The following is a 16,593-nucleotide window of genomic DNA, read 5'->3' as shown; positions in this document are numbered from 1 at the left end:
GCATTTTGTGTCCAGTTTAAGGAGAGTATGGCTTGTCCAAAGCATTTGTTTCTTCGACAGCAGATGGCAGCACAGGTACTAAATGACCATTTCGGTGCCATTTTCGAGAAAAAAAAATTATGTCCATTAGGGTGTTAACTATACTGTTCAGGACTTCCACTTCGCTCCAGAATTGTTCACAGTGCTTTATAACAACAAGAAATGTAACTAGACTCCCGTTAAGACGAACTTGGTGAAGACAAATTCTCAGACATGGTGAACAATGTGATACCATTTGTTTGGTTTCCCATAGGACTCAGTGTAAAAAAAATGGCCAGGCTTAGCTTGGTTAAGGGCACAGGGTAAGCCCTATACTTCCCATGCATTTTAGGCCATGTTGAGGTACATGTTTCTCACTAACTAATAACAGTAGCCTAATAATACATATATCATTGTTTGCCAAATTTTGTGCTCTTTTTACTGAACTAGAATATTTGAAATGTGTTGGAAATTCGATTTTTAATAAAAATTTTTCCGGTAGTACACAAATCTGGCCTTTCTTTGCGCATTTCAAAATTCATAACAGAATAACTGCTCAGTGAAATTGCTTAATTCTAGTTCAGTAGTTGGCAACACTTATGTAGATGATTGCAAAAAAAAATCAGCCGTCTGTCTTGAAAGGCATTGGAAATAATGGTACCTTTGTAAGAAAAAACACTGTTTTGAGATAATAGAGCGTAAAGAGAAAAAAGATGTGAAAAACCATTTTTTATTCACAGAAACGCCTCCATAGTAATTGGTTTAATAGCCCCCTGCTTCGTAGTCACTGTCGCCGTCATTTTTTCGCTTTTCGGCTTGTCGTTTTGACTGTCGGGCCTCTTTTGTAAGCTGTCGTGTTGCTCGGTCCGCAAAGTACATGCGCTTATGGTCTGCTTCCCTCAGCCACTTGATGGTGTTGCTCCCTGGGTTCAATCCACACGCCTTCAAAACGTTGGCCTGTGCGATGCTACCATCATTAAATGAAAGAACAGCATCCAGTGTTGCCATCCGTAGGGTCCGAAGCCTAACAAACACATTCTTTGGCGCGCGTTCCCAAACAACATGGTTGAACGACTCATTTGCATTTTGAGTTCGCCCATGCAGGCACTTCTCTAGGAGCTCAACCTTCGATAGCTCCCTATAAATGGGTTTGATAGCCTCCAAGACAGATGCAGGCAAACTCTCCTTGTGGAAAAATGGCTTGCCCTCTGACTGACTTCTGTTGAAGGCACACCACGTATCAGGTCCCTTTGGGCAAAGTCCATGGCATGGGTCATCGTCTGTGGCCGATAAGTGGAAGAAGGTTGCCCAAACGGCCTTTCGCATTTCATCCAGGTTTCCTACATTTCTTCTGATGGCCAAACCATAGTACGTCTGGAGCTTGTGTATTACTGCATCAGTCAGTCGGCCTCGGCCCGAGAGGCTCTTTCCATCAGAGAGTTTTCCTGCTTTGTTTCCTTTTTTTAGCCTTCGTAACCTTGTGCCCATCCTTTTTTGCACGTGCCGTATGCACTCAACCTTGGATATTTCAACGGAATCACCATATGGCATTTGTGCCTTCACAGCCATAAAAGCCTTGCTGTCACCATCCCCAAGGTATTTGACGTATCGAACGCCGTGAAGCTCCTCACTCCTGCCGAAAATTTTCAGTGCTCCTGCGACTTCCATTCCACCGCTGGTGCCTTGGTAGTTGCTTTGGCACACCTCTCTATGAAGGGGGTCACTGTTTGTACCCTTGATGCTGCACTTTGGACAACGTTTAGACAAAACCTCCACATCCAGCACTTTCCCAGAGTCTACACTGGTCGCAGAGACTATGCCGTTATTGGAAGTATGGCCTCGCTTCTGCCAGCTTCCATCAAGAGCAACTGCGATGTCTTTATCCCCCTCATTCAGCTGCACAGCTTCGTCAGCTGCCCTTTTCATCGACTCCTGAGCAGCAGCTTCGATGTGACCTAGAAGCTCTTGATTGTATTTCGCAAACTTTGTCGGCGGCTTAGGAAGGTTTAGCATAGCACAGAGTATATTTCCTGCAGCCATTCCCTTACCAATGGACCTCAAGGCATACTCTAACCTGAGGTTGGCTTCATAGAGGCCAGAAGTAGTTTTCTTCGACGTCTCAAATCGTTGTGCGGCACTACACACTTCACAGTTCAAACTGTAAACGCTTGCAACACCTACCCGTTTTGTCACAATTTCGATGAGCTCAACACTTCCACCGCACTCTCTGCACACACAAATCTGTGTAATTGTGGCACAAATGCCGTCCATGTCCATTAAGGCATATTGGCTGCTGCTCTGTAGCACATCCTCTTCCTGGATTAATTGTAAAACATTTTATTCGCCGGGAAGAGCTTGGCAAGAGGTCGCGTTAAGTGGTCGAGAGTACATAGCCCTCGACGACTTTGTCAGCCCACTCTACCGCCAAAACTTGCGTTCTGGGGTCAGAGCTAGCCAGCACGGTCTCCCACCGCTCGAGAGAAGGAGCTGTAACTAGATCACCCGGAGGTGGCTTTATTTTGCAGTCCCACAGGATGTGATCGTAGGTAGCACGTTGGCCACAGTGTTTGCAGTTTGGGTTGTAAAGATCTGGATAAATGTGCGCGAGGAGTGATGGGGTGCGTATCGATCTCGTCTGTAGACGACGCCACGTAACCTCTTGTTCTTTAGTAAGTCTTTTGTCTGGAGGGGGGAAAATTCTCCTCTCTAGTTTAAAATGATTGGTGAGATCATGATATGTGATCATTGAGTCCTTCGTGAAATTCAGGGAGCCAGACTCATCGACTGCCCGGTCGACGAAACCTCGGGCTTTATTGTGGGCTGCCTCGTTCCCCGGATTCCCCGAATGGGCTGGGACCCATATCAATTCGGAATAATTTGGTGAGAATTTGGTTGCGTTAAGGATTCTAAGGGAGGTGTTTGTAATTCGCCCTTTAGCGAAATTATTGATACCCATTTTGGAATCGCTGAGGATGATGCTCCCTTGGGTATGTGCTAGGGCGAGAGCTATAGCCGCCTCTTCTGCCGTTTCAGAGGATTTCGTTTTGATTGTCACCGAGACGATGTGGTCACCATTCTCGTTCACAACCACAACTGCAAAGGCATTGGTATTTTTGTATTCTGCCGCATCTACATAAAGTGTTGCAGCGCACTGTCTGTATTTCTTATGTAAGGCTTTGGCTCGTGCTTGTCTTCTACCCTCATGGTGTAAGGGGTGCATGTTTTTGGGGAGTGGTTTGATTAGTAGGGCCGTCCTATAGGCGCGGGGTAAGTCTACTTTAGCATCGTTATTCGTAGGTTGAAAGTTAATTCCGAGCCTGGTAAGAATACTCCTGCCAGTTCTGGAATTGGCTAATCGCGCTGTTTGAGCCATTAAATGGGCTTCTTTCAGTTCATTGTAGGTGTTATGTATTCCTAACCTCATAAGCCTTTCGGTTGAGGCATTTAGTGGGAGTCCTAACGCAGCCTTATAGGCCTGCCGTATCATGCTATCCAATTTGTCCTTTTCTGCTTTCGAAAATTTCAGATAAGGGGTGGCATAGAGTATCCTGCTCAGCGCAAAGGCCTGCACTAGGCGGCATAAATCTCTTTCCCTCACCCCTTGTCTGCGGTTAGCTATGCGGCGGAGTAATCGCGCCGTCGCTTCTACCGTGCGTTTTAGCTTAGTGAGTGTGTCAGTATTTTTTCCATTTGTTTGTAAATACAACCCCAGTATTCTCATGGTCTGTACCTCTTTGACAGATCGTCCATTAACATAGACGTTTATTTGCGGGGGGGATGTCTTGGTACGCCTACCTCTTTGTTTACGACGGATCACGAAGAGTTCAGATTTTTGCTCAGAACAAGTGAGGCCGGAATCCCATGCGCATGCCTCGATGATGTCCACTGCTGCTTGGAGTGTGTCTTCTATGTAGCCTTCGCATCCTTTGGTTACCCAAAGTGTGATGTCATCTGCATAGAACGTGTGATGTAGGTCTGGTATTTGTGCCAGTTTGGGGGGAATTTTGATGAGGGAGAGGTTAAAAAGGAAAGGGGACAGGACGGAGCCCTGTGGCGTTCCTTTACTTCCTAGTTTGATTGGGGCAGACTCTATTGTTCCGACCGTTATCACTGCTGTTCTGTTAGTGAGGAAGCACAGAGAAAATCTTGAAAGCTTCGATGTCGAGGAGCTGGCGCGTTCGGCGTTCGGGATCTCATTCGGTCGTGGACATCCTTTTGCTTTTTCACGATGAGCGTAGCGGTTGCCGTGAAATTCACGCCTGACGAAGGCCTTCTTTGCCCTGGGCATCTCAACTTATCAGCAGCAACCAACACCGGCACAATTTACAATACTGATCGAAAGGGATAGCACTCGGACGCAGCTGCATGAAGGTTGCAGAAACGTGGAAAAAACGTGCAAAGCGTCTCAGGATTGTCTTGGCTAAAAAAGAGGAGCTGTACAATAGTTGCCAGACAATTTTTTATATGTAGCTGATTTTAGACAAGTTTTGAAATCAGGTGGTGGACTTTTTGGTTGAAAAAATTGACGTTAATCCTGAAAGGGGGCGTGGCCGCTCACTACTTGGTTTCGGAAAAAGCGTTTTTCAGCCGTAAATATGGCTTTCTGAGGAAAGTGCGATCATGGAACATGTGTAGAAAGAATTGAACTTCTAAAATTCCAAAAGAAAAAAAAACGATTTTTTTTCTAATTTTACCTTACCCTGTGCCCTTAAGCCAAGAATGCGTTGCATATCTCGATGGAGTTCTGCGCTACTCCGTTGACTCGATAGGCTATTGACTCGATTGCCATTGAAACTGCCCGTGTGGCAGCGCTCGATCGCCTTTGAGTCGATAGACTATCGGTTCGAAGGCCCTCGAAATGCCCGTGTGACAGGGGTATAAGACTGTCCCGGCGAAGGAGCGCAGCTCTTTTATACATATGCCGTGACGTCAATCATAGCGCAGCACCCCTAGCGGGAGGAGCGGGAGTCATGTGGTGGCTGCGGCTGCGCGCGACCGCGCCAGTTGGGGCCCAGCTTTTCCTCCGTGACGTCACGCGCCGGCGCAGCGCCCCTAGCGGGAGGAGCGGGAGTCAGGTGGTGGCTGCGGCCGCGCGAGTTGGGGTCCAGCTTTTCCTCCGGCTGTCGTGACGTCACGTCACGTGGTTTGGTGGCTGCCCGGCCGTGCCCAAGGGCTGAACTGAGTGATTGCAATATGCAACGCATAAAAATCTGCTTAAAATGAACTTTTCCACGTGGCCTGTGATTAAGACTAACTTTCACAGCGACTGCAGACCGTCGTGACGCTGCGTAACGGCACTCAGGGGCCTCTGTGCGGCTCTGTAAACGAAAGAAAAAAATGTATAAAATGCTTTTGCGCAAGAAACCATACCTGCAAGATGGCTTCTGGACACAACTTTATGTAACAGTGCAGTGAAGCTGTGTTGTGGGATCACCCCTTCTTGTGGGGAAGCTTTCTTGCTGGTTCGGAAAAAGAGTCTGATAACGGCATTGTGCGCATGTCACATGCTGCACGCTGCCTCCTTCAGACTTTAAGGCACGTATGCGCAAGTGCACTTCTCATTGACTTGGGGCTGAAAAACTCCAGGGCCGCCTTATAAAAATGACGTGGCAACACAACGCGTTGTAGCACAGAGATGACCAAATGACTACATGACTACATGCATTGCCTGCGGCATATGAAAAGTTGCTCGCGGTGTTAATAAGAGCTACGCTGCTGGAGCGAGATAAGAGAGAGACGCATGGCTGACCTACTGGGCACCTTCAAAGCACTCTGAGAAGGACAGAAAGCAAAAATCGTACAAACACACACAAATTGCAGCCGCTGTGGAACACACTGTGAAAAAAAGACTGTGAAGAAAAGAGATCTAGACCAATGCCATTTTCAAGTAGGATAACACGAGCTTGTTCAATGCCCTCAGTCTTCAGCTCATGTCATATGCACCGTGTAGTAAATACTCTATTTCCAATTATCCTGTCTCGGAAAGGCCATTTTATTCATTGTTTTCAAGTAACATATTCTATATGGACAAACCTGGCATGCTCAAACAACATTTTTAGGAGTACTTTTGTTAAGATAACTTCTGATAAGACACAAATTTTCTAGTCCCTTCAAGTTCTTCTTAAAGCGAGTGTACTGTAAATGGAACCATGCTAACTACTCGTGGTCATTGTTTTGCAGAAATGATTGCGACGCGATGGCAGTTCTCATCATAGTGATGTGGCACAGCCACCTTTGCGAGCAAGTGAAACATTTTGATGTGCGTGTGTGATGGAGTTTTCTGTGTAGTTTCTCATTTGCACACCTTGCTCATTCCTTTAAATGCTTCTTCCCATCCTATCACTGATAGCATCACTGATAACGTCACTGATGATGCAATCAGCGACATTGGTGAAGTCAAGATGATATGCTGACACTGATAACATCACTGATGACATCACTTCAGATAGCGTGGCTCTGCCAAAAAGGTGACAGGGTGTGGCAAGATTGGTGTGCAAGTGCCACTAGCAGTTATTGCCATAAAGAGTGAAAGGTTGTGCCACTGTTGTTCAGTGTGGGACACTGCTCTCTGCGTGCGTTGGTGATATGGAACCATGTGTTGTGCGCCGTGCAGCTGAGTGCGGAGGAGCTGGCGAGACGTAAGGAGCAGGCACTGCGCATCAAGCGCCAGCTGGAGGAGAAACGCAAGCAGCCAGAGGAGCCTGCGCCCAAGCCCGTGGCCAAGAAAATGAGCTTCGAGGAGCAGTACGAGGACCTGTACCGGCGGCTGCAGGGCGGTCAGTGTCCTCCTTTTGTTCTCACAGGTGGTGCATCATGTGCGGCACTTAGACAAACTGCCCAGGGCTGCCCAAAAGTTGCTGAGCAAACTCCGAAGCTCATAGGTTGTCCCTCATCCACTTCCAGGTATTAGCTGCAGAAACAAAGTGCTCTTATTCAGAACCAAAGATTGGATCAATTGGAGATAGGAGCTTGGGTGAAGGAAAGTGTTGCATGAGGGTCTTGTGCTTTTCTCCGAGATGGAAGTACCGTAAAAACCGGACTATAGGTCGGACCGGAATATAGGTCGACCCCCTAACTAACCAATTCTAAAAATGAAAAAGATCTTTTTTCAATGGGAAAAGTACCGAAAGACATCCTCACTTTGAAACAAATGCGACTCGAGAGGTTGCACAATGGTGACAGTATTTAATTTCATTTAAATGCTGCTTGTATGTACACCCGGCAAATTTTTTAACAATATCGCGCACCAATCGGCCCGCGTGTTTGTTTCTGGCACAGGCAAGTACGGCGCCGTAGAGCAAAGCCCTCCTCTTCATGAATCGCCGCAACCAGGATGGCGAGCCTTTGAATTGCGCCCTCATGAGTCTAGAGGCACGCGCAATCTCTGCCGCTTTCACGCGGATGCATTCGGCAGTCACAGGCAGCGATCTTGCTCGCAGCGCAACGTTTCCTTCCTATTCTCGATACACTACGCAGCTTCTGCCTCCGCCAGTACTGAATGCTCTTTTCGGATACTCCAAATTCGCGCTGTGCCGCCAGGTTCCCGTGAGCTTCCTCGTACTCAATCGTGTTTTTCTTGAAGGCGACGGTAAATTGCCGTTAGCTTCCGCTTTGCATCTACTGAAACGCAAAATGGCGGCACTGCTGCTGATGGCGATGGTGATGGAGGCTGATGACTTCAGCCACCCATTGTTGCAAGACTTCCGTATTTTTTCCGCCAATGACCGGTATATAAGACGGGGGTCGACTTTTCACCATGGTTTTTTGAAAAAAAGTTAGACCTATATTCCGGTTTTTACGGTACATTCCAGCCCACTTTAACGGCCGAAGTTATAACGAACGCTCGCTTCTTACGAACAAGGCCAGTGCCACTGTCAAAATGAATTCGCGTGGCCGTCAGGCTCGTTATAAGTGGGCTCGACTGTACTACCCTCTACCTAATGAAACAAAGATGAGGAAATGGGCCAGAGCAGGATGTGTAATTTACAAAACAGTAGATAACCAGTGGTCATCTGCAGTTCATTCCAGAGTGGATGGAAATGGAATGGCTGCAGAAAGGGGCGCTCTTCTGTCAACCCATATGTCTCGCGATGCCAGAGAGAGCCGGCCATGCAGAAAAAAAAAAGTTTTCGTGTGTCATAATTTAAAGGCCCACACGAAACAGCATCTCTGCTTAGTTCTGCCATTCCTTTTCTTTTTATTGTTTCTTGCATGGAGGTTCCTGCTCATTGATTCAGGCAGTAGGGGGGGGAACATATGTAGGCCGCTGCCTCATGCGAGTTACGTGGGCTGGTAGGAGAGGGAAGAGCTGGTTGCAGAATTCGGAATGATGTGCAGTGCTTGTTTGAACTGTGCACTGCTGAGACTGGCCTACAGCTGAAGCCGTTGTCATGGCAGTACGGGAGTTAATGTACAATAGAATCTTAATTACGTGAATTTTGGTACAATATGAATTTGTGAAATTCCCAAGTTGGAGTGCATATTAAACATATCTGTACAAATTGAGATAATCCAAACTATCTCGCGCGCCACTGCGGATGATACAAATGTGGAAGGTGCAACTGCGCTCGTGAGCACCAAACGTAACCTTCGCCAATCGCACAGTGTGCACGGCCGCACGTCGCCGAACCACGATCGCAGTCGTGCATAAGGCCCCCTAGTTTTCCACAATTCCGCGGGAAATCGCAGTTTTCAGCATTTTTCGTAGAGGTGTGCGTTACTGTTAGCCATGTTCCCTTTTTTGATGACATTGCATTTGCGGACATTAGTAGGAACGACAGAATGATCGGAATGAAATTAATTTGATTGACTGAACTTTCTTGAAAGGTAGAATACGGTAAATATCGGTTCACACGACGAACCAGGCGTCATGTGACGTCCCACCGCTCCATGAGGTGTGTCCCTGGCCTGTGTAGGGAGAATGGCTGCACACATCTCTAATCCACCTACCTCCGTACATGGGCCAGGCACAGACCTTACAGAGCAGAAGTGAGATGTCATGTGATGCCCTGTCTGCAGTCCAATGGCCAGGCAAGTGAAGCCACCTAAAAGGAGCAGACACACCGAAATTGTCATAGTGTACTTTTGCTTTCAAATGATGCGCAAGACTAGTAAACATGAATCACCGCGTGAAATTCGCGTAAGCTCGTTACCTAACTTAAAATTAAATTTATTCTTCCATGTAGTTTTGGTTGCAGCAGTCAAAAGACTGTTGTGACGTCACGATTGTGCACCAGATCGCATGAGGCATACAAAAACTGCGATATATTAGCTCTTTGTTCGCTTGCTGCCATTCCAGCTTCTGAAGCAGTTTAGCAAAAGAGCTTTAGAGGGGTTTGAAGCACTGGATTTTGAGGCTATAAGAAGCTTGTTGTGAGCGTCTTAACAGTGGCATGAGCAACTGTAAATAAATTCCCATCAGACTTAAATAGATTTGCATGGACGATTTCTCGTGCTTCAGCGTGCAGATTTTGTAAATTTTTAATATGAATTTCTCGCCACCCCATGAAATTCATATCGCTGATTCAGTCTATCATTCAGAGAGGTCTGTGCTGTAGCTGAGGCCTCTATCATGTGGCTTAGGTGCAAAGCAGCTCTTAGTTGCTAAGAAAATGTTTCATCCACATTGGGATTGTATTTTCTAGAAATGACAAAATGCTTTAAGCGAGATAGCTTGCTGCCTCCCAGCCAGAGGCACTGGTGGATAGAAGCACATTTTCTTTCTCGCTGGCTTTGACCACAGATGCAAAGGTGATCTATATGGGCCAGGGTCTGTGCTGTGTTGTGTGCAAGTGTTCGTTTACAGTGTTCTGTTGAGGTGAACTGTCAGTGGCCTCGGCTAGTCTCCCAGGTGCAGTGCAGGTAGTTGCTGAGCGGTGTTGTCTGTGCCATGCAGTCCAGTACATAGAGTCGGATGAGGAGGACGATGAGTACGAGGACGAGGAGGACGAGATGGACGACTTCATCGACGACACGCCACAGGATGGCGAACTGGACTACTCCAAGCACATCCGGGAGATCTTTGGCTACGACAAGAACATGTGAGCAGCTTATACGATCCGTCCTTGTCTATGTTGTTTGAGAATGGGAATGGCCAGAAAAGTGTAGGGAAGCGGGGATGTGGCTGCAGGGCAGCCAAAGTAAACAGACAAACAAACTGTGGAATTTGAATTGGTTGGCTGTACATTGCAAAGGTTTACTGCTCGTGAGTGATAGGTGAGAAAGAGGGATGGCACGAGAACATTCTCGCTTGCAGCTGCACACCATAGGCTTGCACAGAGGGTAGGGAAGAGGGGGGAGGCATTGGCCTCCCTAATAGGCATGGGTGAGGGGGTGTTTTGTCTCGTATTGTTCCCTGCTACCCAGAAGACATGAATGGGCGCTACCATGAACTTCGCCCCCATCCGCCACCATATGGAGAGATCTACGAGTTGCACTGACATATTGTAGAAGATTATTGCTTGTAGTACTCAAGTCCAGAAAGGTAAAAGCAAACTGCTGCCTCATGCAGAAATCAAGCCTGAGCAGAGTATGGCCAGCAACTGCTGGAGGAGTGTTTCACTTAAAAAGTCTGAGGGCACCACTGGTGAGACAGTGAAAGTATTCATGTTGGAAGAGCCCTCAAGAGCAGCTGAGGGGTTAAGCAGTCATGGGAGAACTTTAATGTGTGTGCCCAACATCCCTGTAACTGGAGCAGCCGTTCTGCAATATCTAAACTTGGGAACTGAAATCGTGACTGTGAAGGTTCTCTGGCCAACAGCAGCAGTTTCGAAATGCTTCATATGACATCCATATTTTTCTGTTTTTGGTGCAGGTTCGAAGATGATGAGGACGATGAAGCCATGGAGTCCAGCTACGCACAGCAGATGAAGGAGGAAGTGCGGAGGTGAGAGTTGCAGGGTAGCCCCGGGGCAGGAATTGCAGCGTTGGTTGCGTGTGCCATTGTTGGAATGTGTTGCATGCCAGGAACCGTGTTATGTAAACTGGGGTTTGTTTTGGGCCTGCCACTGTGGCCTAAATACAGTAAGACCTTGTTGTAGCGTACAGGTAAGAAATCTTAAAATAGTTCGGTATAGCTCTAATTCATAATATAAAATTTCGACAAACAGTCGCGTAGGAGAAACTGAATTTAGTCTGTGAAATTTCGGCAACTGAGAGAGGCCTTTTCTGAAGCTTTAGTGCAGTTGCGATGCCACTTATGGTGATTGCAGAGGCTGCAAAAAAACAGAGCGCCAAAAGCCAGTTAGGTTGGCTTCCCCACACAGCACCACCTGCATGCAGCGGCGTCACGTCGAACACCAACTAGTGTTGCTTCCCCGCATTACAGTGGTGTCTCATGAAAAATACGCCCGCAGAACGAAAGCTCTCGTCGTTTTCACCACCTTCATAAGAGTCGACATGAGCATGGAATGGCTACTGGAAGGCTACTGGAAGGCTACTACTGGCTATGCCCATGGTTCTGGGTTGGTTGCGAGAGGAGCAAATGGGTGCCGACTGCCTAGCAGCCTACTTTTCACTCCACTATATCATCCATGGAGCTGTTGGCAAGTCTGTGATAAAGTGTCAGCCGTGGCACGAATGCTTGCTGCACCACCACCAGTCATTCGTGAGGTGAGGCAAAGGCTGCCATCTGTAATCCAAGCGGACACATTTTGGCGCTCAGCAGTTCGTAATATGTTTTGTGGTAAACAGTCTTCTGTATATAAAATAAGAATTGCATGTGTTTGTTAACAATGTTTAGGAAGAGTTTGATGAACCAATAATTCATAATATCTGTGTTCGTTATATATCAAGGTTTGACTGTACACGTACTGTTAATGTGTTGCTGATTGCAAGTGTACTGGCGAATAGTTCACTGAGCTGCACAGAAGAAACATACATGCCATAAATGCCAGCTTGGTGAGGTGCATGTGCTCAGGTGGCAAGCCTGTGGTGTGCAAATTCATTGCTCAACAAGCTTTGGGTGGGCATTACCCTTGTTATGCCCAGGCTTTAAAAACATCCAATAAAAGCTGTGAACTTCCAGGGTTTCATCACTGTAAGGTCTCTTCATTGCAAAAGTGTAAATAACTGGGAGATTTATCAGGTAAAAGTAATTACAGCATAGTTAATTGTAGGTAATGTTGATAATTTCCAAATGCCAAAGGTCGATGAAACTGTGCACAGTACCCAAGTGCGTACAGCTTCTTCATGCCCTGCCAATGCAGCATTATGAAAACGAATTTCGGGCTGTTCTGCCATTAGGGTTAGCTTTTGCATGAATTTATCTTTCAGCAGACCTCCAGCATATCTGGCAGCTTACACATTGGCTTTGCATTGATTGATACGTTGGAGAAGACTGAAGACTGTTACTTCAAATATGTTAGCAATTCTTGTACTGATGTGAGCAGAAATGAAAATTATTCACATTTTTACACACTGTATTACATTTTTATATGCTGGGCGTCGCAGAGTTAGTTGGCGCTTTTTACTGGCTTGCAGTGTAGTCGGAGAGCAGCTGGAGCTTAAAGGGCCTCTGAACCTCTTCTTGTTAGAGTCGCCCTTTCTTTGCCTGTGAGGTTGTCCCGGTGGGAAATGTGCGGTTGATGGCATGCCCTTGAACACACATTCTTCTCTAAATGGGAAGCAATGCTCTGAGCAGCAGACTAATGACATATGATGGCCATCAGTGAAAGAAATACCAAAAGCACCTGATAGTTGCGATAACGGGGTGTATGTGGCCACGGACTCCTTTGTGGCGAGGCCCAGCTGATGGGTGGCAAACCCTTCTTGTCTGTGCAGTGCGAGAATCGGACTCAAGGAGGACATCGAGGACATGAAGCGTGAAGAGGAAGAGCTGCGACAGAAGCAGATGCGGAAACTGCAGATGATGCGCAAGATGCACCGCAAGCTGTAGCACTGCACTCCCCCTTCTGGTGACTCGTTCCATTCATGACAGCGTGCCGGTCCCTTGGCCACTGCGGCCCCATACACTGTTGCCAGACTGTTGTCCCGTTACACTTGTCCCTGGTTGATGGGAGGGTGCCACTCTGCAGTCTTGATGCGCTTCCATACTTGCCATCGTTTAACGTTGTGTGCTTCTACTATTGAGTACTGCCACTGCAGCTTTGCCCACTTCCTGCCTTGCTGGGAGATCATCAGGCAGAGAACGCTTTGCGCGGAAAGACTGAGTGTTTGTGGAGAATGGCGCTGTTGGTACGTACAAGAGCAGGTAGACGATACATTTGGTTTGCACAAGCCCCAACTGCTGTACGCTGTGCATGCCGAGGTTTGCCTTTACATATACGCTTCTCACTGGTCCGCTGGGACACAAGCTCCCTGTTTACGTACTGGTTCCAGGAGTGAATGGTGTCTATTCCCAAGTTGCTGCTTTCACTTGCTGTCCAGCCAGCATCGATGTGAGCCGGCTGTACCACCATTACCTTCTGTGGCTTTTCTGTCCCTCAAAGACTTCGAGATTGTTGGGGCGCTCCATTATTTACGCACAGAATGTCGCATGTCTGCAGTGGCTGAGTTTGCTGTCTACATAATGCGCACACAGTTCCACAGATTATCTGTCAGCACAAATTCCATTTAGGCATGCTGAATGCTGCTGTCTGTCAGTAACAACTGCTACTGCTTTACAATGTTGGCACTGTCTTTACTTGCTCAACCAGTGTTGGCCTTAACTGGCATTGAGTAGGCTTTGATCGGTTCGCACATGTCAGTCTGTAGCATGGTGTTAGCATCATATGACACTACAAGTTCGCAGCTATGTCTCACGAGCAGTCAGCCTGGTGGCATGGCTTAGCCATTATCAGCCACCTGCCTGAGCTTAGTCATAACTGCCAACTCCCTCCAGCCAATGAGATGGATCTCTGCCAGGGTCTGAAGGCTCTTTTTCCTTTACTCTTTATTTCTATAAAGTCATCAGGTGGCTATGCCTTGTGTTTGCACTCTCCGTTGACTGAACTCTGTGCTCACAGGTCTGCACACTTTCTGTGCGAGTGCTGTATAGGTAGGTGGTGCGTGTGTCCGTCTCCTTGTAAGAAGCTAAGCGGAAAGCTTCAACCCTTGGTCACGAGCATTTTCCATCGCGATGCCCTTCGCCCCGCTTGATGTGCTGGTGCTTGTTGTGGAGGAGGCTGGCATCTCGTGCCTCTTCAGCTGTGTTAGAAAGTGTGGTATAGAGAAGGAGACGATGGGAGTAGGGCCGGACTTTGCCGAGTGCGAAGTCTGTGCACCTTGGTTGTGTGGGTGCCAATGATGGGAGGCTGCAATCGGCCCTCGAGGAGTCATATTGACTGCTCTTTGGCTTGATAAAAAAAAAAAAGAATAAAATATTTTTGACAAAGTATGCCGCTGCCTGCGAATTTTTCCAACATGACACCACGAGACAGGAGCACATGCAGCTTGTGTACAGGGGTCTCCCGTTCTTGTACATATACGCGGGCTCAAGTATTGCACCGTGGATAACCAGATGCAATCTGGTAATTGCTGCAGACCACAGCATTTCCTGTCAGTTTCGCTGTTTGCTTCAGGCGAGTGCCTGAGTTTTGGGATGTGCATATTGTTAACCCTAGTAATAATCCTCCGTGGATGAAAACATGCTTCGCATTATCATGTACTAGCTGGCATGTGTACTTGTGAGTGATCCTAAGGTTGCAGTATCAAATCCTGCTCATGGCTGACGCATTTCGGTGGGGGTGAACTGCAAAAACACTCGTGTGCTGTGCGATGTCTGTGCATGTTCTCAATTGGTGAGGTGGTCCAACTTAACCTGGAGCCCTCCTCGATGGCACCGCTCGTAGCCCATGTGTCACACATACCTTCATTGCACATATCGTAAGCAGGACCTCAACTTTGCAGACGCAAGTGATAATGAGTGGCCACTGCCTTTTGTTGGGGTGCAGAGAGTGGTGCCATCTGTACTCTTCTCAATGAATCTTCCAAGCTGCAAGGTTGCAGTGGCCGCACAGTCTCCTTATGCACAAAGTGCAGAATGTGCATTTGCAAGAACAAGCCCAAGTACTTTTTTTCCCAGGTACTCCGTGTTTCCACAAGAATTGAAATACTGAATGCCGCTGCTTGAAAGCGCTAACAATGGAAGTGTCTCGCTGTGCATCTCACTAATCTATTTCTGGTGCAACAGTTTTGCTGATTTGGGTGTATCTTTATTCTTTTCCTGTGTGAAACTAAATTTGGGCTACAAAGATTGCTCTAAACTTAGGCTAGAGGTTAAATGTCTGCAAAATGTCTGCAATATTCAGAGCCTTTTGCCCGCTTTTGCTATGACAGGAAAGCAATGTACCACAAACAATAAAGTGATGTACTGTTGTTGTCAATATGAGCTGCAGTGCACAAGATGTGGTAGGAGCTCATTAAGTGCGATAGTACCCTGAAAGGCATTTGCATTGCTTTAATGTGGTCAGCTTGTGGTGCGGTAGGGTCCGAAGGGCTTGTGAAGCAATTATCCATTAGTCGTGTTAGTGGCCAGATACATTAGGTGCAGCATTTGGGCAGTTTGAACACATTTCATGTTCTTAGGCCAGCCCAAGACTGAGTGAGGTGAACTGGGATTGCTACGGTAGTTTATGTGCAACAAGTGAGAACTATGCTGATTTTAAACATTAGTGTAGTATCGGGTATTTGTAAGCTGTGTGACCACATAATGTGCGCTGGTGTCATGACAAGTGCAAGTTTAACCAGCTGATTGTAGATGCATTACCAGCATGTTTTTGTCCTTGGTGCGGAGGAAACCCCACGCTCGATCATGCCTCCTGGACAAACCAGACAAAAGGCTAACAGAGCCATACCAGACACATGAGCAGAGGGAGGTCGCCCAGGCCAGCGACAACCTGGACCAGCAAGCCTGATTCATCGAGCTAGTCCGCAAGCCAGTTGCCGCCAGCGGAGCCCTGGACTAGGGGCACCGACCACCCAGCCCCTGCAAATTATTTTGGCTAAATTAAAGTTTTCTCTCTCTTCTTTTGCACGCATGTCCACCTGCTAATAGGCGAACACAATTTTCTTTTTTTCATGAAATCAGAGGCACAGAAATGAAATGGCAAACAGGTTTATTTACACAGCAGCAGTTGTCGGGTTCAGACAGTGATCCATTTCCAAGAAGAATACCAGAGTTATTATTTATGAGCAGAGCCTGTTCAACAAAAGTTTCGGCTAGCTTGTAAGATTTTTTTTTTTTTCACAAACACACAAAAAGAACTGTCCCTTGCATCTGCAGTCAAATCTCTGCAGCTATGCATTTTGTCTTCAAAACACAACTTGTTTCTCTGCTCGGGCTGTGCGTGTTCAATAATGCATCAAATAATTATCGCATGTCAGTGCTGTGGGTTTAGCAATAAACACCCCAGTTCAGTTGAGATTTCCCGCTCTACATAAAGAACAAGATTTTAGCATGGTTTCAGCAAATGCAGTTTTTGAGCTCTGAGCAAGCTGGAGGTGTCAAGTCTAGCCGAATAAGCTGGCTCTGGAAATTTTAAATGCATTCAGGCAAACCTAGCAAGGTACGTTTGCCTACACAATGCGAGCAACAAATGCCACGAGCCTGTTGTAGGTTGGAGACATGGTTGTACC

General features: G+C 47.1%; 1 protein-coding gene across 2 annotated transcripts in view; it reads left to right on the top strand.

Annotated features, from left to right (window-relative positions):
• LOC144127965 (uncharacterized) overlaps positions 1-14,353 on the top strand; it is a 54,796-nt gene extending 40,443 nt beyond the window's left edge. For both annotated transcript variants that reach the window (XM_077660986.1, XM_077660987.1), the window contains exons 9-12: positions 6,632-6,794; positions 9,914-10,058; positions 10,832-10,903; positions 12,799-14,353. In XM_077660986.1, coding sequence (XP_077517112.1) covers positions 6,632-6,794; positions 9,914-10,058; positions 10,832-10,903; positions 12,799-12,913 — 495 coding nt within the window. In that variant the 3' untranslated portion in view covers positions 12,914-14,353. The remainder of the gene's footprint in view (positions 1-6,631; positions 6,795-9,913; positions 10,059-10,831; positions 10,904-12,798) is intronic.
• The last annotated feature ends 2,240 nt before the right edge of the window (positions 14,354-16,593 follow it).

The sequence above is a fragment of the Amblyomma americanum genome, chromosome 4 (assembly GCF_052857255.1).
Source record: "Amblyomma americanum isolate KBUSLIRL-KWMA chromosome 4, ASM5285725v1, whole genome shotgun sequence".
In the NCBI taxonomy this organism is placed as follows: Eukaryota; Metazoa; Arthropoda; class Arachnida; order Ixodida; family Ixodidae; genus Amblyomma; species Amblyomma americanum.
Note: the sequence above shows the minus strand (reverse complement) of the source record. Positions and strands in the feature narration are given on the sequence as shown.